The sequence below is a fragment of the Falco rusticolus genome, chromosome 1, assembly GCF_015220075.1.
Source record: "Falco rusticolus isolate bFalRus1 chromosome 1, bFalRus1.pri, whole genome shotgun sequence".
Lineage (NCBI taxonomy): Eukaryota > Metazoa > Chordata > Aves > Falconiformes > Falconidae > Falco > Falco rusticolus.
Genome location: NC_051187.1, coordinates 22,520,649 through 22,544,133, shown reverse-complemented (window position 1 = coordinate 22,544,133; position 23,485 = coordinate 22,520,649). Strand labels below are relative to the sequence as shown.

The 23,485-nt window shown below is 49.0% G+C and overlaps 3 protein-coding genes across 4 annotated transcripts; 2 read left to right on the top strand and 1 right to left on the bottom strand.

The window, feature by feature from the left end:
- The first annotated feature begins 1,303 nt into the window (after nucleotides 1-1,303).
- DHX33 (DEAH-box helicase 33) lies at nucleotides 1,304-14,079 on the top strand. Its single transcript, XM_037375056.1, has 12 exons — nucleotides 1,304-1,539; nucleotides 3,416-3,576; nucleotides 4,296-4,523; nucleotides 5,253-5,423; nucleotides 6,324-6,509; nucleotides 7,233-7,344; nucleotides 7,727-7,886; nucleotides 8,331-8,419; nucleotides 8,980-9,107; nucleotides 9,688-9,891; nucleotides 10,661-10,747; nucleotides 11,474-14,079. The coding sequence occupies exons 1-12, from the start codon at nucleotides 1,341-1,343 to the stop codon at nucleotides 11,780-11,782; spliced, it is 2,034 nt and encodes a 677-aa protein (XP_037230953.1). The 5' UTR covers nucleotides 1,304-1,340; the 3' UTR covers nucleotides 11,783-14,079.
- Nucleotides 13,566-20,287, top strand: LOC119142288 (complement C1q binding protein). 2 transcript variants are annotated; one of them, XM_037375065.1, is made up of 6 exons: nucleotides 13,566-13,653; nucleotides 15,176-15,326; nucleotides 16,055-16,142; nucleotides 17,505-17,600; nucleotides 18,424-18,546; nucleotides 19,874-20,287. In XM_037375065.1, the coding sequence occupies exons 1-6, from the start codon at nucleotides 13,611-13,613 to the stop codon at nucleotides 20,021-20,023; spliced, it is 651 nt and encodes a 216-aa protein (XP_037230962.1). In that variant the 5' UTR covers nucleotides 13,566-13,610; the 3' UTR covers nucleotides 20,024-20,287. The 2 variants fall into 2 exon arrangements, with proteins under 2 accessions (XP_037230962.1, XP_037230961.1); XM_037375064.1 differs by lacking the exon at nucleotides 13,566-13,653 and adding an exon at nucleotides 14,792-15,047.
- Nucleotides 20,288-20,509: 222 nt separating this feature from the next.
- RPAIN (RPA interacting protein) lies at nucleotides 20,510-23,450 on the bottom strand. Its single transcript, XM_037375067.1, has 7 exons — nucleotides 23,344-23,450; nucleotides 22,971-23,138; nucleotides 22,391-22,454; nucleotides 21,762-21,876; nucleotides 21,493-21,556; nucleotides 21,244-21,378; nucleotides 20,510-20,737 (listed from the first exon to the last, which is right to left on the bottom strand). The coding sequence occupies exons 1-7, from the start codon at nucleotides 23,410-23,412 to the stop codon at nucleotides 20,708-20,710; spliced, it is 645 nt and encodes a 214-aa protein (XP_037230964.1). The 5' UTR covers nucleotides 23,413-23,450; the 3' UTR covers nucleotides 20,510-20,707.
- Nucleotides 23,451-23,485: the final 35 nt, after the last annotated feature.

The following is a 23,485-nucleotide window of genomic DNA, read 5'->3' as shown; positions in this document are numbered from 1 at the left end:
GACTGAGTGTCCAACACGGGTCAGTGACAGTGGGTATTAAGCTTGAACTTATGTTGATTATAAATAGCGATATGAGAGGCCACATAAGGAATTCAGAACACAGCTGAGCTCATGTTCAGTCACTCCTGAGACGCTACAGACTGTACTGGGTAGCTCTTTATTGATTATCTCATGGATAAAAAGAGATACTGTTGAAACTGCATCTTCCTCCTAATTTGGGGAGGATAGGCTTACCCCTGACACACATGAGACTATTTTGTTTAGTCTCAGATTTTGCTGCTCTTGAACACTGGCTACAGGTTTTTTAACTTGTTTGTAGTCCTGGAGATGAATGTGTTGGGATCTCATGGGGAAATGCCTTGTCCACAAACAGTGTATTAGATTCTGCATTTTATCTGTTAAAGGTTGTAAAAACTGAAGGGAGACTTCCCCCCCAAAAAAACCCATGGACTTTAAATCTTACTCTCTAGGTGTACTAAAAATATTCTGGGTATTGTTGCTTCAGGGTGGTTTATGAGACAGGAATTGGATCAAACCCTTTTATTTTAGTTCAGTGTTTAAGAGCCTCTTAGTAGTTTGCTGGTGGGACGTTAGTGGGGATGAAACCACCTGTAAATGCAGAGCAGACCAGGTGATGTGCCCCTTCCTGACTGTGGTAAGACAGCTTGTCTGTCCTCGCTCTCCCAGAGCTCCCTTCCACTCCAGCGGAGTATTTAAGTTCGTGCTCTGTTCTGTAAAGAGTAGCACAGGTCTGGGAAGAACTCTGAAGAGGTGCTTGTACCGCGGGGCAAGAGTGACTGCTACTGCCAGATTGCTGTCTAACCCGGGCTTTATTTGTCCTTGAAACCATTCTCGGGCAGCCTGTCCCGTGAAGAAGTGTGTTTGAATACCACTGTCCCTTCTGGAGTGTGTCCTGTGTGCGGTGACAGTGTGTTGGGCCGGCAGGTGACGATGTCATAGCACGGGGCTGGAGCCTGCGGCTGTGAGGGGCTGGTCGGCGCGGGCCCGGGCTGGGGGTCGGTGCGGGGCCTGCCCGGTCCTGGCTGCGGCTGGGGGTCGGTGCGGGGTCCGGCCGGCCCTGGCTGTGGGTGGGCCTGCTGCCCGGCCCGGCCGGCCCTGGCTGTGGGTGGGCGCGCTGCCTGGCCCGAGGAGGTCGGTGCGGGCCCGGCCGGCCCTGGCTGGGGGTGGGCGCGCTGCCCGGCCCGGCGGGGTCGGTGGGGCCCGGCGCGGCGGCGGCGCTGACCCCGGGGGCGGGGCAGGCCAGGCCCGCATCTCCCATCGTGCCCCGCGGTGGCGCCGGCGCGGCAGCCGTGAGCAGGCCCCCGCGGCGCGGTGAGGCGATGCCGCAGGCCGGCGGGCAGCCCCCGGCCAAGCGCCTGCGGGCGGCTCTCCCCCCGCGGCCCGCCATGCTGCCCGCGCCCCCGGCGCCGCGCCGCGTCCCGCCGCACGCCGACTCGCAGCGCCGCAGCCTGCCCATCTTCCAGGCGCGGGGGAAGCTGCTGAGCCAGCTCCGCGCCCTCGACAGCGCCATCCTCATCGGTGGGTGCGGGGATGGGGGCGGCCTTTCCTCGGGGGGCGGCCCGGCCGCGCTCCTCGGGGCCTGACCACGGGGCTGCCCCCGGCGAGCCCGGCCGCTGCCCACGGGAGGGGGGAGGCGGGCCCGGTGTCGCTGTCCCCGGCGCGGGGCTGGCGCCGGGCCCGGTGGCCCTGTCGGGGCCTGTCAGAGGTGCACAGGAGCGGTTTGGGTGTAAATCTGGAACGTGGTTAACTCGGAAATGTTTTTATTCTTCAGCTTTGATGGGTTAAGGCAGCTGGGGACTTAATTTTTATGGAGAGGGCAAAAGTATATACAATCTTATTTCCATTTCACCTGGATTTAGTCAACTTAAAGCCAAATGGCAAAACCCTACTCTCTGGGGGGTGCCTCACCAGCTACATTTTCAGGGGTATTCACTAATTAAATTATGCTTTCGTTGAGTCCAAGCTAACAAGCTTTTTCTCTGACTTTCAGGAGGTGAAGACATACAGCTTCCCACCTGGAAGTCTAAAAGCTCAGCATTTATTAGAATTGAATGAAAACCGCTATGTATTTCACTCCTGCAAGCAAACCCTTAAAAATAAAAATCAGTCGTAGTAACTGATAAATGCGACTGTACTTACCTCCTTTCCTCTGCATAATCCTGAGGTTGTCATTGCTGCTTGCTAAATGTACGCTACAATACACCACTTAAAATTTTGCAGCTGTAGGGTGAGCTAAAAAGCTCACTTGTGATTTTTTTCAGCCTGCAGCTGCAGTGCTTACAATCTGGCTTGCCAATTCTCTGCTTGGTGGCCATCCTGAATTTTTCATGCTTCTTCCTCCTCTTGTTAGTTCTCACTGCACTGACACAGTGGCCTCTGTGCTGTTGCTCTCTTGCAAGGATTGAGAGTACAGGGCTCTTGTTTCCCAGCGCCTCACGCTCTTTCATGTAGAGAAATTCTTGTAACAGGCCAATAGAAAGCTGAAGGGGATCTGATTTGAGTTACAAATGTGTTTTAAGCTGTTATAGAATGTGCAGGAAAATGACAGTGATGTTGATAACATTCTCTGCTCTTCCATGCATTTGTGCTTCAAGAGGGTTTCACTTGCAGTGCCTCTAAGCACTGTTCTTTGTGCCACGTTACGCTGTGCCTAGTAAGTTACGCTTTTTGTTGCCAGGGCTGTGGCTGGTGTTGATGGTAGCTGTCTGTGTGCCTTTGCTGGTTGTCATCTTTGGTGGAGGGGTCTACACAGGTTGTGTTGGAAATACACCTGGGGGGAAATGGGATAGTATTTATAGATGTGCCACCTGCAGTGTGGATGGAGAAGATGCTCACCTGAGCCCGAAGGGATGGTCTCTGATTTCAGGAAGGCACAGAGAAAGGCTTGCTGGCTTGTTGGAGCCCAGAGTGCTCCTCTAAGAAAGTCTCAAACTTTAATGTGCCGCTTGCTGTTGTGGCAAAATTTTTTTGCTTGAATTTGCTTACAGCTTTACTTTGAAACTTCCTAGTGCGTAGTGTGAATATACGGATAAAACTAAATCAGTGTCTATTCCTTGCTCTGCCTGATTATCTTTTTAATGTGTGCTGTGTTACCCAACAAACACTTTGTATCTGGACAGACTGAGATATGTTTCTAAACCAGAATGTGGCTGGAGAGAACCCGGGTGAAAGGAGTTTTGTAGAGGAGAGGTCACGCAACTAGAGCGAGGCGTTGGGTTGTATCTCTGGCCTGCCACAGCTTCATGGCGTGACTTTGGGCAAGCTGTTGAACTTCTTCCTGTCTTCAGCCTCCCCATCCTAAAACATGGTTAAAAGTTAACATAAAAAAACGAGTTGGAACCTTTCATTTGAAGATGTTATAAGTGGGAAAAACTATTCCCTTGATGTTCCTTAGGAGAAACGGGCTCAGGGAAGACCACTCAGATCCCTCAGTACCTCTATGAAGTGGGAATTGGCCGCCAAGGCATCATTGCTGTGACCCAGCCTCGCAGAGTAGCAGCTATAGCCTTATCTACCAGAGTCTCAGATGAGAAGAAGACACAGCTGGGGAAACTGGTAGGTTGCTTTACAGTGTCTTTAGAAAGTTGGTTTAGTACCGCAGTGTCAATGAGGCTGTATCAGGGCCTAATGGGTAAGATAAAAAACAGCTGCAGGGGTAATAGGCACTCTTCATTTAATAATATGCCTGAATGGAAAAAAATGGCTGTGTACCTGCTTTTGTGGCTCGGGGGTGGGGTGTGTGTGTGTGTTTAACTCTGTTGTATTTTACTACTTGATTATTATCTGTGTTCCTCTATTTGAAAAAAATAGTTGTTAATGAATAAAACAAAAAATATAGAGATATTGCCCTCTCTTGTTGCTCCCAGTATCAAAAATCACTGTCAAGGAGAGCAAAGTGCTGGATCTATGCAGATCTGTGAATCTGTGGGAGAAGAATGGAGGAGAAAGATTTTACCTAATGTAAAACCTTTGGTGAGCCTCAAGCAGTTTCTAGCAAGGGAGGAAGGAAAGCAAACTTGGAGCGTTCTAGTTGGGAAAAAGCCAGTTGGGGTACAGCGTTGAGAGCATCCTTTGGGTGGATTTTTAGATTTGCAAGAGTAACTGCTCACAGACTGCAAATACACTGTTACGCTTTCCAGAGCTTCCTCGGGGTTCTAGTTGGCTCTGTCTGAAGCACTGACCAGGGTGCTTTGTAGTCTTTCCTTGTGTTACAATGGTAATGAGAAATACAAGTAACTTTGTGCTTGTGCTTTCTGTAATGATGGCTGCCATAGGTTGGCTATACTGTACGCTTCGACGATCTTACATCTGATGAAACTAGAATCAAGTTTCTAACAGATGGAATGCTGCTTCGCGAAGCTATTGGGGACCCTATGCTGCGAAAGTACAGTGTTGTCATCCTAGATGAAGCCCATGAGAGGACGATCCATACCGATGTACTCTTTGGAGTGGTGAAAGCTGCACAGAAGAAACGAAAGGAATTGGGCAAACTGCCACTAAAAGTATGTGCATCCAGGACAGCAGCGAAGGGCAGGGATGGGGCTTGGACTCTGAGTGCAATGGGTATCGCCTGGGCTTTTCCAAAGTGTTTGAGATTTCAGTCTTGACTGTTTTTCTGTTCCTAAAAAATCCTTTTTAATCTGAATAATTAAGGCTGGCCAATTTACAATGTGTGGGCCTGATATGACACATCTGAACAAGGTATCTGGTCACCTCTGTGTTGCCTTTTTTCCTAAGAGCTGTTGGCTAGATGCATTGCTGGGTGCTCTCTGTCTGATATGACAGCTGTATGACATGCTCACACTGGGGAAGGAGATCTGTGTTGGGTGGACATGTAATGGATAAATTTGTGAGTACATGATGAAGTGTGTGAAAGCATGTTGGTTTTGATGGGGAAGGCATGTAGCGAACTGGTAGGGTCCTGGTACGGTCTCATTCAACAGACTGTTCTACAGCCTAGCTTTGTGGGTACTCAGCTCTCTTTATTAAATGTCAGAAAAGAATTTTAACGCGTCTTTGCTCATTTTATCATACCTACACGTTACGCACAAGTAATATCAAAGCTGATAGCTTTAACAAGGTAAGATCACTCTCTTCTGTCCCAAACTGTGTGTGCTTCTTGCTGTTCCAAACATGCAGCAGTCTCAGCTGAGTTTTGGCTAGTCTTGACTTGTAAATGTCCTGCTGGATCAAAACTGTAGTGGTAACCCATCTCATGCTTCATACTGAAGGTGATCGTCATGTCAGCTACGATGGATGTTGACCAGTTCTCCCAGTACTTCAATGGAGCTCCTGTTCTTTATTTAGAAGGCAGACAGCACCCTATTCAGATCTTTTACACCAAACGGCCTCAGAGTGATTACCTCCAAGCAGCACTGGTGTCAGTCTTCCAGATCCACCAGGTATGGCGGTCTCATCAGGTTTGTGCCTCTCTGGGGGTGTGGATTGTTGACAGGACAGGTTACTGTGGCAGAAGAGGTGGCTTGAGCTTGCTGCTACCAAATCAGAGATGTCCCTGAGGTGCTCACTGCATCCTCCAGGAAAAGTGGATAGTTGGTGAGCATCTTGGGTTAGTCAATTGGATTGGCTCAGGGGAGGGCTTGACAATTGTTGGTGTTATTCCAAAAGTAAAAGAAAGATTGGAAGCAGTCAACCGTAAAGAGCCTTGGGTTGTGGGGGATAATCCAGGCATAAGGTGACAGTAGTGTGAAGGTAATTCTAATTTACTGTCGAAGTGTAACTGCAGAGCAACTAGAAACCTACTAAATGGCTTATAGGCATTTGTGACTAACGTTTGAATGCGAAACTGCCAGATGGTTATGTAATTTAATTAAACCGCGCTTAATGCTTCAAAAGTAATGCTGCTGTTAGGATTTTGGGACTTGTACATCAAGGCTGGAGTTGAAAGGAAGCTGCTAAGCAAAGCTCTCTGATGTCAATTCATACCTAATACCTAAATGTTCTTCTGACCAGAGTTCTCTGTTTACTGGCTTGTCCCTGGGTGCTTCCTGGCTCTCTCGTTCGCATGTCCTGGACAGTTATTTAATGAAACAGACACGTGACTTTAAGCGATTCCTCCATCCTGCTAAGACTCAGTCCTGCAAAATGCGGTTTACTCTTCACTTCTGGTGAATGCATTGGGAACTTGAGGCTGTTGCATACCTTGCACCACATGTGCATCTCTTTTTGCTTCCTTACCTGCTTTGCTGACTTGCTGTCAGGCCGACATCTCTTTACAATCTCAATTCTCCCTCCCTGTCCAAACCATCTTAATTCTCACTTGCATTTTCCTCTGGCTCCAGGAAGCACCCCCTTCTCAGGACATCCTGGTGTTTCTGACTGGTCAGGAAGAAATTGAAGCAATGACCAAAACCTGTCGAGATATTGCCAAGCATCTCCCTGATGGCTGCCCACAGATGATAGTGATGCCTCTTTATGCTTCTCTGCCCTACTCTCAACAGCTCCGTGTCTTTCAGCCTGCCCGCAAGGTGAGGGAATGTGATGGGTAAACAGGATGAGTTTGCTTGCTTGCTTGCTTCTGTGAGCATTTGGAAGAAATGAGGAATTTAAGGGGTTAAAGCAGTCAGCAGTGATAGTAGGTAATAGTCTGCACTGTCCATTGACTTTAGGCTGAATGGTTCCAGTGTGATATAAGACAGTGCAACTGTGATGGTATGAACAGATGTATATGATAAGTCATCTGGGATCATAAAAAGAGGGAAGGATTAAGGGGAGTGAAAAGGGCAGAGGAGTTGAAATGTGCCCCATTTCAAAGGAATTTTATGTCCATATCACAAAAATCTAGAGCAGTTAATGAGAAAAACACTAAGAAAGCTAAAAACCTGGGCATATTTGGCAGGGCCATGAGAAAAGGAAATTGTGCTGCATCAGGTCCTTTTGTACCTATTTGGCAGATAAATAAGAATACAGGCCTTGTACTTGTGCCAGAAATGAAACAAAAATGGTTTAAAGGCATATTGGTAACAGCTGTCCTGAGTGGTGTATTTTATTGCAAGTGTAAGCACATATTTTAGAAACTGATTAGAGATTATCTTAATTTATGAGAGCTGGCATAGCCAGCATAGTGTGTGGTCATAACATGCTGCAGTGATATGTAGGTTTGGCCCATGCTGGCCAAAAGTAGCAGTGTTTCTTCATTGCAGCTAATCTAAGGTGGCTTTTGACTGGCTTTAGTTTGCTTTTCCTTCCAGGGCTGTCGCAAAGTGATCCTCTCCACCAACATTGCAGAAACCTCCATCACCATTGCGGGAATAAAATACATTGTGGACACGGGCATGGTCAAAGCAAAGAAGTACAGCCCTGGTGAGGAATTCTAAGGAACGATGCAGAGATTGTTTTCAGTTTTGTAGAAGTTACTTGAGGCAATGAGCCCCACTGAGAGCTGATTTAAAACACCCTCTGCACCATCTAAATTAATATCCTAGGTTGTAGGTGTGGATTTTGGCGTGGGTTTGGTTGTATTTTTGAGTACCAGCCATGTGGGGGGTACAAAACCTGTCAAATACGAATCTCTTCTGTCGTGTGCTGTGTCCATGAAGTTAGCTTTGCTTCAGGGTTCTTACCGAGTAAAGTCTGAGCAGTATTTGAATGGCAGGCACTGGGATTTTTTGTTGTTAATCCTGCCTGTTTTTCAAAGCTGTGCTTTATACAGACATTGACTGAAGTGATGCTGTTCCATACACAGAAACTGGTCTGGAGATGCTGGCAGTCCAGCGGGTGTCGAAGGCCCAGGCTTGGCAACGCACAGGGAGAGCAGGGCGAGAGGACAGTGGGATCTGTTACCGGCTCTACACAGAGGACGAGTTTGAGAAGTTTGACAAAATGACAATACCTGAGATACAGAGGTGAGGACAGAACCCTGATACTGTCATACTTCTTGCCACGCCTTTTTTATGTACTGTTACAGATGGAGATGTGTAAAGAACTGAACAGAAAAAATGGATCTAGGGTCTGGCTGGTTGACTTTTAAGAAAATTGAACTGTGGAGACTAAACAGATAAACTAGGAAGCATTTGCGCAGGGTGGATAGTTGGTCTCTGAGTCTCTGAACGCACGTGGGCAATAGTTCTTGACTTTCCTCCAAATCTTGGACTCGCCTCTTACCTTTCCTGGTTTAGGAATTAAGGCTTCACCAGCCAGCATTGCACTAGTCTCTGTCAAGTTGCAGCACGGATCTGAGGACTCCATCTCAGCTTATAGGCAAAGAGAAGAAAAAAAGGGATTTTTTTTTTTTTTTTTTTTCTAAAAAAAGGCGAGAGCAATCTTAGTTGTTTATTCTGCCTGTGCAGGTGTAACCTGGCCAGCGTGATGCTTCAGCTCCTGGCCCTGAGGGTTCCCAATGTGCTCACCTTTGACTTCATGTCCAAACCATCTCCTGGTAAGTGGTTACAAAGGCAGCCTTGGAAAAAAATGACAAATAAGTCAGAGGAATTTCTTAAAACTAATGTCTTCAGGCAGGCCATAGAAGATGGAGATGAAAGGTCAGAGCTGTGAAGGAGGAGCAGTCTTCTCTGCTGCATCTTCTCCTGGTGGTCCAGAAGTCTCAGACTCATTCAGTGCTCACTGCTTGTGCTCAGTCTCATCAGAGCAGCCATAGTTAGGGCAGAGAGCTGGAAATTATAGCTTCCAAACAGGACAGGGAGCGGTTCTGAGTCATAAAGAACATGAAGGTGTGGCTTGACTGCCAAGGAAAGCCGTAGAGAACCTCACACAGCCTCTGCTCAAAGCTAGAGGTGTCAGCTTTAGTTTTGCCTCTGTTTTTGCTACTTAAATTGGAAAAGGTAATTGTTCCACTGGATAGAGGGGGATAAATGATAGTTTGGGGCATTAATTTCTCTAAACGGAAAGTACTTGTCCCTCTGGCTAGGGGAAGGAGGCAGTGATGGTACCAGCTGATCCTTCGCAGCCCTCACAGCCTGAACATCCTTGTTTTGACAGATGCTGTTCAAGCAGCGATTGAGCAGCTGGACTTGCTGGGAGCTGTGGAACGAAAGAAAGATCAACTTGTCCTAACCCCTCTGGGAAGGAAGATGGCAGCCTTTCCACTGGAACCAAAGTTTTCTAAAGTAAAGACTACAACTACAGAAAAATTAGCTGATTTTTATCTCATGTACTCTCCCCAGTACCACTGGCATTTCCCTTTTAAAACTCTTTAAACGAGGTCTGGAATTTGGGGTGCCTGCAGCTGTACTAGCATATTTGCTATACATTAGTGAAGCACAGCTTTATTTACAGCAGCTGTGCTGGTTTGCTTGTCATTTGTTTAATTCAGGGAGATTTTTTAAGAGATAATTTATTTCCTCTGGCACCTCTGAAGCTGAAACGAGACTAATTGCCTTGCAATTTCCTGGATGGCTGGTAGCACTGCTGAGCAGTTTCATGAGGTGTCTGATGCTGTAGTTGATTTTGGTCACCATGTTTGTACTGTAAATGAACTTGCCAGTCTCAGGAACAAGCATGACAATTGTTGTTAAGGGTGCGTGGTGGGCCCGTAGAAGGACTTACAGTTGTCTCTAGGTCCAACTGTTTATGAAATTGTCCTAAACAGTGCTTGGTAAAGTTCCTGGGCTGCCAGTGAGCAGAAAAGTCTGCCCATCTGAAGTGGATTTGGTCGACCAAAGATCAGTTTTGTTTTGTGATTTGCAGACCATCCTCGTGTCCCCCAAGTTCCACTGTACAGAAGAGATCCTGACCATCGTGTCCCTGTTATCAGTGGACAGTGTCCTCTACAATCCCCCTGCCAGGCGGGATGAAGTGCAATCCATCAGGAAGAAATTCATCTCCAGTGAAGGGGATTATCTTACCCTGCTCAGCGTGTACAGGGCCTTCAAAAATGTTGGTGGCAACAAGGTAGGATGCTTCTGGGGATGCCAGTGCTGTCTGAGCTCGTGGTGGTGAGGAGCTTTTTTTTGGCATACAGTGGAGTGATGTCTGCATCTTTCATGGCTAATGCAGTATGCATCCTTCTAAAGCAAGGAGAAGAGAGGGCCTACACAGCCTTTACAACTGGGTAATTGGAGAAAGCTGTTTGAGTGCCAAAGGTTCCTCCAGAAAGCCGTACCAAAACTCATTATCAAAGCTTCCTGAGGCCAGTTCTGTAATCAGAGCCTTCTCTTCCTTCCCTGGTTCCAGCTGGAAACAGGAGGGAGCTTGAGAGTGTTGAGACTTTCTGATAAATACCTAAACGTGCTTTTTGGCAGGATTCTTTGCAAAAACACTGAGCATATTTGCAGGCAGATTTTGATTTATGCTACCCTATAAACTTGTCAGTTTTTATAGATCTCTAGGCTTGTGTACCCGTTCCTTGCAGCATCTGTCATTCTTACGTCATTTGTTTTCACCACCTGTGGGATAGCAAGCGTTGTTTTGCAGCACTCAGTGGTCTTGCAGAGCAATTCTGAGTGGGAAGAGAACAACATGCTGTTTCTTAGCACTGTGGGAGGGAATGTACACAGAGGAGAGTAATCAGGAGTAGAAATATGGCCAGGAAATGGGTTAGCACCTTTTCTCTGACAAAGATTTTGTGCTTGGAGGATTCTACTTTTCACGGTGTCCAAGGACTGCCGTGCTGCTTGGGTGAAGAAATGGCCCCTTCTAACTGCTTGTGTCTCTGCTGCAGGTATGGTGCCGAGAGAACTTTGTCAACTGCAGGAACATGATGCTTGTGTTAGATGTCAGAGCTCAGCTCAGGGACATTTGTGTAAAGGTAACTTGTTGCTATACTGTATTTCTCTGTTTCACCTCTTTGTCTTTTTTTGTTTGTTCCCAAACTGATTTTGCTGCGTAATAGGTCCTGGGAGTGAGAAAATGTGGTTACATTTCCAGTCTCCCGTGAATAGTCAGGTAAAATTCCTGAGTCTGTAGCTGCATCCCAGAATCTCAGAGCTGCAGGGCTCACTGAGTCAAGGAGACGTGGAGAAGCAGAGCTCTGGCTCTGGGAAAGCCTCTCAGGTAGAGGACAGTTTTTCCTAGCGGGTTTTGCTGCTCTAGCGTAGATGTGACTGTGCTGTGTGTGCCACTGAGTGATGTCAGCCTCAGCCCATGCTGACTGGCTTCTTCACAGAGCCAGGCATTCAGTTGGACAGCAGCTTTCACATCAGCGCCGTCCCTGCCAGTCACAGAGCGTAAGGCGCAGCGTGGGAGCTGCTGCTAAATCGCTTGCAGCCAGTATGTGACACGGAAGCCACCGTTTGGCATCCCTGTCCCACTGCAAATGCTAGTTGGCCTAAAACTTGCTCCCAGAAGGAAAGTCTCAATCCATTCCATGGCACATCTTTTGTTTGCTATTAGTCTGGATTAGCCTGAGGTCTTCCTGAGCTGAATTCCTAGCGGTCCTTTTGTATTTCCCATGCTAGCAGGGTTTCTGACCCAACAGTGCCGTGGGGCTGCGCATATGTACTCGCTTACTCTTATGTCTCTCGCTGCTGAACAGCTGTCGATGCCCATCGAGTCCTCCCGCTCAGACACTGGGAACATCCGCCGCTGCCTGGCTCACAGCCTTTTCATGAACGCCGCGGAGCTGCAGCTGGATGGCACCTACAGGACAGTGGACTCTCACCAGCTGGTGGCCATCCACCCCTCCTCTGTGCTCTTCCACTGCAAGCCCGCCTGCGTGGTTTACAATGGGCTGCTTCACACCAACAAGTGCTACATGCGGGACCTGTGCGTGGTCGATGCAGACTGGCTGTATGACGCAGCACCTGACTATTTCCGCAGGAAGCTCCGAACAGCCAAGAACTGACCTCTGAGTCTGGAGCCAACAGGGCCAGGGTTTTTAGGCTCACCCTAAAAGATTCCTTTTTGTTTTGTAGTGAATATATGGGAGCAGTAGAGCTTTGCCTTGCAAATCAGGTAAAAACCCTACAGGAAAACAGCTTCTCTATGACAGCCAGACCTCACAATCTCTGTGGCTTAGAACAATCATTGTTTTTAACAGTTAATCCGTAAAAGGGGAACGTAGTACTCTGTGCGTGTATGTGATAAATCTATATGGGGGGCGATGGGACGGGACAGGGAGCTGATATCAGATTCCAGTTTTTAACACTTACTGAAGTTTAACAGGCTTGTATGTAAGGAAGTTAAATCCTAAGAGCTCTTCTGAGCAGACTTGCTCTTTTTGATGACTATGCTTGTATCCTCAGCAGGTTTTATTGGGGGGGGAAAAGGAGAAGATGTTTTAAATGTCTACATACAGGGGGAAAAAATGCCTTTTTTTACTATTTCTAGAAGGGAGGTTCTACTGTCTTTCACCTCATCAAACATCTTTCTGCCTGCGTGTCATGTTCACAGTCTTATTTGGGACCATATGAAGGCCAGTAGTGGGAATGCCTGCTTGCACAAGGCCTTTGCTGCTTGTGTCTAAGCCTCAGGGGCTGGCAGTGGTTTCTTGGAGTGGTTGTCCAGCTGCCTGCATGTTTGGCGTCATCTTTGTTGACCCTTTTGCTGTTAGGGCATGGTCTTCCTCAGCAGATACTTCTGGCTTTTCTGACTCTTACCCGGGCAGTTCTAGCTTTGGAGTTGGCACGCCATCCACAACAGCTAATCAGGCTAACTTGAGGAAGACTGAGCAAAATGAGAATGAAGATGTGGTTTAGAGATTGGACTTCCTTTAAAGGTCCGTGATTCATCAAATCTTTGCATCTTCGGCTCTGACACCAGTGCTGCTTCCTCCTTCTGCCTCCCCCAACCCTTGCCAGTTATACTTTGGTTTTCCATTAGAAATTCGGAGCTTGACGTTGTCAAGAACAGAACCATAGATATACTTGTGTCTGTTACTTGGTTTTTCTTCCACATTCCCTTGGCATCTACCTGTCCCTTTTTTTCTTGTAAGAGAAAAGTGGCAATTCCAAACTTAATAGCCATTTTAAATACTGTAATTAAGAAACCAGTTCCACTCCAAAGGAAGAACTTGTTCTTTAATGTGAAGGAAAGTTGATTTATTCCATTATCGCTTTGTGTTGGTGGGGGGAGAAATGCAAGTTGTTTTTAAATGATATCCTTTGTGCTTTTAAAATAACCTCTCTGGCAGAGGTGACTTCCAGTTTCAACAGCGTCTGTTGACATAGGGTAGTAATTTATATAGATTTTCGGGTGAGTTTAACTAAAGCAGGTTAGCTGTCTGCAAGGGTGGGAGGGGAAGCTGCTGTGCTCATCGTGCAGTGCCATTCTATAAGACAGTGGGGACAGTTGACGTGGGCTGTGATAGGATGGTGGTGTTTAGTCCTTGTATCCCTTCAAATAGCAATTAAAAAAAAAAAAAGCAGCGTGTAACACACTAATTAGGGCTGCTCAGGGTTGCAGTCATTGGGTGTTGGCAAGCCCTTACTCCAATTGCCCGATGGGGAAAGCTGGTGCCCTTTGCTTGTGACCTGTGCGGACAAGCAGCATTTGCTGTGTAATAATTTGTCCTTTCTGGTCACACGTGTCACAGTTACACAACACATTGTGTACTGTGTCTTTTCTTTGAGCTCCAGTATTGGCTTACCTTGGTTTTATCTTTGAAAACAGAACTGGAGCAAATACCTCTTTGGTTTGGTTTTGTTTCTTTATTATTATTTTTTTAAACGGGAATGTCACTTGTGCTGATCTGCAAATTGCTGTTTCCCAAAGAACGTAAGTAGATACCCAGCATACCTGGAGTGGCTTCATCTCTCAGCCTGTTCCTAGGAAGGGTGATGCTGAATGTCTGCGAGGGTGCTGTGGAAGCAGACACACATCCCTTTGTTTTGTCCCTTTGCAATATTGTCCTTTGGTGGCTTGAAGAAAAGGAGGAGGGAAAAAAAACCTGAGTGGGGCATAGGCAAAACTTGCTGCTTCGGTATGTTATGAACAGCTGCAGTTTTAGATTGGTATTTCAAGAGTATGCAATGCTCACGAATTGCAGGGAATTATCAAAGCATTGTATCTGTTTCTTTACAGAGTCTGTAGGGGAAAATAGAGTATAAGCACATCTTGTAACTGTTTAAGGGAGGGGGATGGGTGTTTATTTAGAACTGATTTGTATATTTTTCCCAAAATAAAAAAAGTTACGGCAAAAATCCAAGGTCTTGAGCAGCATTTTGCAAGACAAAAAGGCAGTGCGGGTGGCAGGACTCTCGGGTCCAAGTCCCAGCCTTTTCAGTTCTTGTGGGGGTGTCTCCAGGGTGGGCAGTGGGGGTGTCAGCGTGCGGGGGCAGGGGGGTAAAGGTAAGATGGGAAGGTGGGTGGCTGAGTCTGCGCTTCGGGTGCGGAATGGACCCTGGGGTTGTGTGTGCCGGGCTCAAACACCAGTGTGGGGCTGGGAGTAGAAATCCTGGTCCTCTGGTGCAGGGAGTGGGGGGATGCCTCCGGTGCGGGGGGTGCCGTCGCTGCTCTCCTGCTACAGCCTGGCGGTGAGCTGCAATGGGCCTTCCCTGCTTCCATTCAATAGAGCGCAATGGCGCCAGCTTTTAGCCTGAGGGAGCGCTTTATGGCAGGGTAGCAGTTCGGCTTAGTTAATCTGCCTTCTCAATTATCTATTGCTAAAGAGGAAAAGAGAATAAAAATGTTTTTTCTGAACGAACTTCTGGGGTGGTGCCCGACCATCGGGGCGATGTGCGGCGTCCCTGCCCCCCCCCCCCCCAACTCCTGCCCATCTCGTTTCTCATTGTAAAACAGCAGCCGGGACTCGAACCCGCGCCCCGCTCCCCGCCGCGGGGGCCGCCGGACCCGGAAGTAGGGCGGGTGGTTCCGGGGCCGGTGTCCTCCGCCCGCCCCGCCCCACCGCGCCGCCCTGCCCCGCCGCACCATGCTGCTCGCCCGGGCCCTGCGCGCCGCCGCCGCCCTGCGCCCGCCGCCCGGCCGCCTCTTCTCCTCCTTCTCCTCCTCCTCCTCTCCCCGCACCCTCCTGCCGCCGCCCGGCGCCACGCCGCCCCCGGTGCGCTCCCTCTGGCAGCTGGGCGGCGGCGGGTGGCGGACGGCGCTGCTCCGCCCGCGGCGGGGCTCGGCCGGCGGCGTCTCCTGCGGCTGCGGCGGCCTCCACACCGAGGGTGAGCGGGGGGCGGCGGGCCGGGGCTGAGGGGAGCGGGGGCGCCGTGAGGGGGCGCCAGGCGGGCACGTGCGGGGCGGGGGAGGGGGAGGGGGGGGGCGCCTGCCCTCACCGGCCGTTTCCCGCCAGGCGACAAAGCCTTCGCGCAGTTCCTGACGGACGAGATCAAGGAGGAGAAGAAGATCCAGAAGCACAAGTCGCTGCCCAAGGTGTCCGGCGGCTGGGAGCTGGAGGTGCACGGTACCGAGGCCAAGCTGGTGCGGAAGGTCGCCGGGGAGAAGTAAGTGTGGGCCCGGGAAGGGCTCGCCTCGGCGGCCCCCCGCTCCCCGGCCTGGGCCTCCCCTCCCCCAGCCTGGGCCTGGCCGGCCTGGGCCTGGCCCTCCCCCTGCCCCCTCCGGCCTGGGCCTGGGCCTCCCCTGGTCTCGGCGGCCCCCTCCCCTGGCCTGGGATCCCCCCTCAGCCTTGGTGACCTTCCACCCCCATCTCAGCCTGGGCTCCCCCTCCCCAGCCTTGGTGGGCCCCCCCCTGCCTCTGCAGTAACCCCCCGGCTTTGGTGCCCCCCCAGCCGTAGCCATATTGCTGCTTGTGCTCACACTTTCTCGCTGCCTGTCCGGGCTGTGCAAACCAGGTGTTGCAGAGGCTCCTTGTTTTACCACCCTGGGTCAAAAGTTTCTTTCAGACTTCTTGTAGCTTTTTTTTTTTTTTTTTTTTTTTTTTTTAAAATACAAGCTTGCTACTGTCTTGTGTGTTACAAAGTTTCGTGTAGTCTTCCTGCATGAGAAATAACAGTTCAGGCCACTAAAACCTGAAAAAGGCTGGTTTGTGAGAGCAGTTGGAGGAAGCCAGCTCCGTTCAGGTGTGTGTCTCGGCCTCTAACTGCAATACCTAGTTTTGGTCACGGTGTGTGAGTTCAACACCAGCAACGCTGTTCCTCCACAAAACCTTCAAATAGAAGAAATTCTAAAGGCTGTTTTTTGAGGGTGTTCAAAGTAACTGTTTCTTTTGAAGGGTAACGGTCACGTTCAACATCAACAATAGCATTCCACCCTCGCTTGATGATGAAACACAAGAAGAGCAGAAACCTGATCAGCAGGAGGTAACTCGGTCTTGATGGACACGCAGAAGGAAGCCTTAAGTGTTCAGGGTTTTTTTCACCTCTCACTTGATCTTTGGGAGCATTAAGTCACAAAATGGAGATTTTTTTCTGGGTAGTGGCTGTGACTTTCCTCTTTGCAGCAGAAAGGCAGAGCAGGGTGAGAGGGTTCTACGAGGAGAAATGAGAGCAACTCTTGAGACCTTACAGGGGCCTTCAGGAAAGCTGGAGAGGGACTTTTTACAAGGGCATGCAGTGTTAGGACAAGAGGGGAATGGCTTTAAGCTGAAAGAGGGCACATTTAGATTAGATATTAGGAGGAAATTCTTTACTGTGAGGGTGGTGAGGTGCTGGCCCAGGCTGCCCAGAGCAGCTGTGGGTGCCCCATCCGTGGCAGTGCCCAAGGCCAGGCTGGATAGGGCTGGGAGCAGCCTGGGCTGGTGGAAGGGGTCCGTGCCTGTGGCAGGAGGGTTGAAATGAGAAGATCTATAAGATCCCTTCCAGCCCAAACCATTCTAGTATTCCTTGATCTTTTTTTGCCTTTGCAACCCCCTGCATTAAATATACTGTGGCTTTTACTTAGTGTAACTCATAGTGCTGGGGTAGGCAATGTCAATGAAACACAAAGCTATTCACCTGACGTTACTTGTGTGGTTTTGTTGGACAGAAGTGTCTCACTCCTGTTTAATAAAACTCTGTTAGTAAAAATACTGGTAAAAACTGTAAATGAGCAATATAATTTGAGGTAGATGGCTTCATCTGCAGGGGTACAGATGCCGAATGAGTCAGGAGTGCAGCTGCACCGTGTGTGGTTTGTAGCAGTAAACCTTGCGCTTCCTGAAGGGCACCATTTATTCCAGTGCATCGCACTCAGCTGGGTGGGATGATGCTGGGGACAGTCGTATGTTGCTTCCCCTCCCAGATGTGGCTCTGTCCACCAAGAAGGTGCAGTGCACCTGACTTGTGCACACATACATGCGTGTGGCAGCCTCTGTGCCCTGCCTAGTTTCCTCCGTGAAGGAGGGCAGGCAGGAGCTGCTCCTGCTGTCAGAACAATCAAGAGTCTCTTACCAGTTCCTGTCACTTTGAGGGCCCCGTCCTGGTGAGCTGCAAGCTCTCTGGGTTGTCGGGGAATGGCAGGTGCTCCCACCTGCTATTTTAGACATGTGCTTAGCTGTGGAGAAGGGGCTGAAGGGCTGCAGGCGAGGCTGAGGGAAGTTGGGGTTGTCCTGGCCAGGTCAGAGACTCCAGAAAGAGGGTAATGGGGAACAACCTGCGCTGGATGGGCTGTGTTGCTGAGCTGGGCTGTGATTGCTTTGGCTCCTGTTCAGATTCTAATGCTGATGCAACTGTTCTCTTATTTAGCCTGATCTTACATCAACTCCAAACTTTGTCGTGGAAGTAATAAAAGATGATACAAAACAGACCCTTGTTCTTGACTGCCATTTTCCCGAAGACGAGGTGGGTATTAAACTGGTCATGTGGCAGCCACAGCAACTCGGCTGTGACTTGCTGCACATTTCCTGCTTGGCTGTAGTATAATTGTGCTGCTTGTCTGAATCTGCAGAAAAGCAGTCTTTTCTCACCACTCTTTTTTTGGTTGTTTTTTTTTTGTAACACTAAAGAAAGGCTTTGTGTTTGCAAGAACACTCTTCAGGCAGATGTTCCATTGCATTCCTCACATCCTGACCTGGTGTTTCTGTTCAGCTACTTACTGGCCTGTTTTTTGAATTACATTAGAGAAGGGAGGCATGGCTAAACTTTGCCAGAATGGCCAAAACAAGATAGATTTGGTTTAGTGTGCCAGTAACTTGCAGATCTTGTTGTTGTGAGTTGTCACAAAGAGAAGTAGGGATTAAAAAAAAGGGGGGAGAGGGTAAAGTTGAGGGCTTTGGTTCATGCTGATTTTCAGTTTATTTTGTAAACCTTAACAGATCATTTACACAGCCTGTCCTAGCTGACAAAGGTTAGACAGATGTGTGAAGACAGATCCAGGATAACTCAAGAGGTTTTTACATTTTTGTGAAAATCAAGCTGCTGATTTACGTTGGATTGCTTCTGGTAGCACAAGCCAGGGGACTGACCCCTTGGAGGATTTCCTGCATTCTCCTGCATGTCTGTGCTTGCCTTCACAGGCACATGTCGAGAGCAGAGGCACCTCTGCTTTAGTACTGGTCTTGTGGTTTTGCTTGCAGTGTAATATTCCTAGCTTTGGGTTGAGGTTGTTGAAGGTGCCCGGTGATGAGAGCTAATTGTACGACTTGCATCTCATTTCATGTTTCAGGTTGGCCATGAAGGAGAGGAGGAAAGTGATATTTTCACAATTCGGGAGGTCAGTTTCCAGCCCACTGGGGAAGCGGATTGGAAGGACACCAACTACACTCTCAATACAGATTCCCTTGACTGGGTAAGCGCTGCTAATAGGGCTGGGGGCTGCAGGGGGCCCTTCAGCTCATCTCGCCTGGGTGGCTGTTTGCTCCCAAGTTACAAGCCCTGTCCTGGATGTCTGAGATAGGGGATTCTCCCACTCTGCCCTGGCTTGTCGTGACATAGCGGTTCTGCTGCAAACTGAGGGTTAGTAGGTGGTCCCCACTATCGTGCAATGCTGGTGATGTGACTGACAGTCAGAAACGGACATGTTGAAACTTGTTCTGTTCCAGGCTTTACAGGTTGATTTCCTAGCAGCTATATTACACTCTGTAGGTGTTTTGACACTTGCTCAAACATCTTTTGATCTCTGTGTTTAACAATGTAGTTTACCAGATGCCATGTGTAGATGCCTTTGTTTTCTGGGTTTTCCAGGTATTTTTTAATAGTTTTGACACTAAAAACTAGTATGTCCAAGAATCTGGCATCTGCTTAGAAGTTCTCGATACCAGGCTTTCAGAAGCGTAGCTCTTAGTTGGAGGCTGTGTATCATATGGTTAAAACTTTACTCCTAGAGTGTATGTCTCTTTGGGACGCATTCATGTTAAAGTTGGTTAGTGTGCTTTAGAACACCCCATGCTGCTTTTATTTTTCTCTCCCTCACTTGACTTGAGACAGAAAATGAACTAAAAATGTGTATGATTTGTGATCTGCTTTGTGATCTACTCAGTGATCTACTCAGATTACAGAAGACTGAAAAAAAACCCCACAAGCAGAAAACTCAAAAAAACCCTCAAGAAGGGCATGACTGGTATTACTTACCATTACTGTACTAAACAGTGATAATGACTCTGTTCTCCTGAGGAGCAAGGGGGGAACCCACAAGCATTAACATGTGGAGGAGTTACAACAGTTAAGTAGGATTAAAAAGAAAAGAAGCTGATGCTTGTAAAAGACTTAGTCTTTCAAATATTTACATCAGATACCTTTCCAGGCACTTAAACCAGCTCACCCCCAAGGCCATAGCTTTATCCAGAAGGGACAGGCAGAGCTTGGCATGTGTAACCTTTAACAGACTTTACCTGTGGGCTCTTGCTGTCAGTTGATATCTCCAGGGTGCAACTGGTTTGTAATGTTGGGTTTGGGTTCCTGTGATTGAGTTTGGATGGCCTGTTCCGTGGCCCCTTCCCTCCTGTTAGACCTGAGGCCAGGCCTGCCGAGAAGGGGATGGGGAGCTGCCTGCTCTCCTGGGGGAGGTGGGCCTGATCTTCCTGGGAGAAAGACATGCCAGCTGCAATGGGACACTTTAAAAGCACCCCCTATCCAGGTGCACTCTGCTAAGGAAGTTTCCTGTTCGTTGCTTGCAGGCTCTGTATGATCACTTAATGGATTTCCTGGCTGATCGAGGAGTGGACAACACCTTTGCTGATGAGTTAATAGAGCTCAGCACTGCACTGGAGCACCAGGAGTACATTAAATTCCTTGAAGACCTTAAAAGCTTTGTCAAATGTCAGTAGGTTAGGCTAGGAAACTTATCTTCAAGTGTGCATATTCCACAGCGCTGCTCCAGCCAGCAATACCCAAATATATCTTTACAGCAGACACAGAGAGTGAGTAACTTTGGAGAACAGAAGAACGAGGATTCTCACTTGTATATGGGGGTTTGTATTTATGTTGCAGCCCCGATCAAGATCTCTGACATCCTGGTTTGGAATTGCCTCACCCTGCCTGGTGGGTTTTGTACAATTAATGAATGTGAAGAATAAAATCTGTTCAACATATCACTGAAAACTGGTGGTTTCTCTTCTTCCTGCTGTTCCATTGCTGCCAGAGAGCTGCTGTAAAAATAACACTAGCATTTATGCTTGAGCTGGTGTCAGTACAGCTGCTCACAGAGCTGTTGCTGCAGCCATGGTGTGTGCTGGCCTGGAGTTTCCTCCAGGGGAGAGCTATTCCAGTCCAAGGCGAGCTGTGAGATCACTGATGCATTGTTAAAGACAACATGAAGGCTGAAACAAACCAAGTATATTTATTTCAAAACATACTGTGCCATGAAAAGTGCAGGTCAAGGCATTACTACTGCCTTTCCGAGTATTTTTGACACAGCAGTTACAAGTATATACATAAAAATATTAGCAGCTCTGGGTGGGGTTTTAGTCTTGAAGTCCCTCCAATAAAAAAGCAGCAGCAGCTGAATCGGCTTACAGGAGAATCGTCCAGGAGTCACACACCTTTACAAAGGTAAGTGGAACAGAGAAGCTATAGTAATGCATAAAATTAATTACTCGTGTTCAAAATTATTTGAAGCGCTTTGCTCCTAACACTGCCCTCACAGTGATTTTACGTAAGCAACAAAGCTAAGAAGGTGACAGTTGTAGCTGGAGCCAAAGGGATGGTGTGTGTTTTCTAGGAGGTACAGGTGAGGCTTAAACGCAAGTAATTTTTAAAAAACTTTTGTGAACCACTTATCAGAACAGATACTCCACACAAGACTTGGAAGTTGCTGGTTAAGGTGTGAGAAAGATAAGGTACTAAATTTGACAGCCCCTTGGAAGATTCCCTAATCCAGCAGGTTTTTATGGTTACTGGTGGCCAAAAGTAAAGCCACTTCCAAGGAAGTTTGTTGAAAAACAGCAGTGCAAACCCCTGGGATCAACAGACTCGTGGTTTCTGCATATGTAACGGAGAAGTGGATCCAAGCAGAGATCCTTTCCAGGAATGTGACATTTCGACTCACCGGACAGCTCATGAGAAGACTGGCTCCTTCCTCCATTCCACTGGTAACAGCAAACTCTGGGTTGTGAAAGCACCTGTGACTGTGCTCTGTTAGTGTGTTTTCTAGAAGCACCCGAAGCTTCTCTTCGGTCATACCCTGAGGAAAAATGGGTTAAAAGATCTTAAGTTGCTGGCTATAGCTTAAAGCTGCCTCTTTGCAGCGGCTGACAAAAGTGGTCACATTTAACATGTTACTCACAGCACAGCTTACCTGTGTGGTGATGTATAACCCACACTGGCAAGAAACCAAGTGATCGCTCACGGTCAGGTTATTCCTAGGAAGAGCATACAATGGGCATCGTCACAACAACCAGTTAGCAAAAAACCTGTTAGATTCAGGAGATCATTGCTCACTTTTTTTACTTTGTGGGAATTGCCACTAACAGCAGCCTCTCTTTGCCCACTGTTTTTGCCTGTTTCTAAGCCCAAACTGCTGTAGGGGAGCACAGAACCTCATGCCAACACCAAGGACTTTCTTACCTCCTGCACACAGGGCAGATGACCTTGTCACTGGCATCCAAGCCATCAAGCATTGCATTGAGACATTCTTCATCAAACTGCAGGCTTTGCTCATACTCTTTTATAGCCAACTGTTCTGCAGCGACACAAGAAAACACCCTTAGGCATTTCTTATGAACTTAAAGCAGCACATCTATAGCTGCCAGGCAGAGGGAGACGGGGGCAGCCACTAGTTTCTAACAAGTTTTCTTTCTTTGGATCAGATTTCTACACTTGAGAAACCCATTCCTGCTAATCCAGTTCTTCCTACGGCTCGATCTTTAGCCCATGTCCAGCAGGTGAGTCTACCTTCCACCCAACAATTTAGAAACATTCTGAGTTGATTTATATGGGTTCCTATGGCTCCCGAACACCTCAGTCCTGTTCCTCTAGTCTCCTCTTACTAGCTTCTCACAGACCTTAAAATGCCACTTAAACTGTCAGAGAGGGTCTTGATGCATGAAAGGCCACAGAGAATTTCTGAGGCAGCTCTTCCCCTGTATCACTTGGTATACAAGAACCAAGGAAGGCAGCCTCAGCTGGTTTGGATTACTAGGGAGTCAGGAATATGACAAATCAAATAGGAGTCAGAAAAAGTGTAGAGCCATTACCTTGCAAAATCAGCTCTTGCTGGATCTCTTCCAGTACCGCTAGCTCATCGGGGTCCTCTAGCATCTGAAAGGTGCATCGGTCAGTGACTCTCCCATTCTGGCTACTTTCTCACTTAACTTCCAGCACCTGACTAAGCTGTCACTGTAATGTAAATTCACTCTGCTTATTATTCTGCCTGGTAAAGCTCCGTATCTGGAAACCCACGTGCTGTGGAAAGCGATCTGTGCTATAATCACCTGTGCAAAGCCACCACAGATCAGAACACAGCCTGTCCCAGAACTTGCTTTTTTAAAACACTGAAATTTTACTCCCGTTCTCAGGAGTGGAAAGCAAGAGACCAGCTTTAAAAACTCCAGGTGAGGAACCCACCCTCTGCAACCTATGAAGAAAACGAGGACGCTGCCTACCCGTGAGCCCGAAGGCGAGCCCTCCCACGGCACGGCACAGCACCCCGCTCCAGTTGTGGCAGCGGGAAACCCCGACTCCAGGCAGCGAGAGCGCGGTCGCAGCTGCCGGGAGATGCCTTTGCCGTGCCTGCGTTAGGCACAGCGCACGCCGATGCCCCCCGTGTGCACTGACCTGCACCAGCAGCTCCCCTCCCCCGAAGGCCGGCAGGCTCTGCCACTCCTGCTCCATCACCTCCTGCACCAGCAGCGCGCCCGGGCCGTGTCCGCCCGCTCCCTCCCCGGCCCGCCGGTACCGGTCCAGCAGCTTCGCCCGGCTGCTCCTCAGCCTCTCCATGCAGCGCTTGGGGGGGGAGCAGAGCACAGGGAGCCCATTAGGGTGACGGGGGGTGACAGCTCCCGGCCGGGAGGCGGCCGCGGCCCTCACAGAGGGGTCGCCTCACCCGCCCGGCGGCACCGAGGCCGGGAGCGGGCAGAGCCCCCCGCTCCGGCACGCCGGGCGGTCCCCGGGTGCGGGCAGAGCCCCCCGCCCCGCCAGCCCTACTCACCCGGCGGTAGGTCTCCTTCCAGGGCGGCACGGCCGGGCCCCCGCGGTACCGCCGGCGCGGCGCCTCCATGGTGGGCCGGCAGCCGCAGCGCCTCTGCCGCGGGGCACGCCGGGAAATGTAGTCCGGCGCGCGGCGGGAGCGC

What these genes read in the sequence shown, in the direction of transcription:
- LOC119142288 (XM_037375064.1), top strand. Translation starts at nt 14,807, where the DNA reads ATGCTGCTCGCCCGGGCCCTGCGCGCCGCCGCCGCCCTGCGCCCGCCG. An exon ending in CGGCGGCCTCCACACCGAGG is followed by an intron (nt 15,048 to 15,175) that starts GTGAGCGGGGGG and finishes GTTTCCCGCCAG; the next exon opens with GCGACAAAGCCTTCGCGCAG. An exon ending in ATACAGATTCCCTTGACTGG is followed by an intron (nt 18,547 to 19,873) that starts GTAAGCGCTGCT and finishes CGTTGCTTGCAG; the next exon opens with GCTCTGTATGATCACTTAAT.
- RPAIN (XM_037375067.1), bottom strand. Translation starts at nt 23,412, where the DNA reads ATGGAGGCGCCGCGCCGGCGGTACCGCGGGGGCCCGGCCGTGCCGCCC. An exon ending in GGAAGGAGACCTACCGCCGG is followed by an intron (nt 23,139 to 23,343) that starts GTGAGTAGGGCT and finishes TCCCCCCCCAAG; the next exon opens with CGCTGCATGGAGAGGCTGAG. An exon ending in ATCTGCCCTGTGTGCAGGAG is followed by an intron (nt 21,557 to 21,761) that starts GTAAGAAAGTCC and finishes TGCTCTTCCTAG; the next exon opens with GAATAACCTGACCGTGAGCG.
- DHX33 (XM_037375056.1), top strand. Translation starts at nt 1,341, where the DNA reads ATGCCGCAGGCCGGCGGGCAGCCCCCGGCCAAGCGCCTGCGGGCGGCT. An exon ending in CGACAGCGCCATCCTCATCG is followed by an intron (nt 1,540 to 3,415) that starts GTGGGTGCGGGG and finishes GATGTTCCTTAG; the next exon opens with GAGAAACGGGCTCAGGGAAG. An exon ending in TGGGCAAACTGCCACTAAAA is followed by an intron (nt 4,524 to 5,252) that starts GTATGTGCATCC and finishes TTCATACTGAAG; the next exon opens with GTGATCGTCATGTCAGCTAC.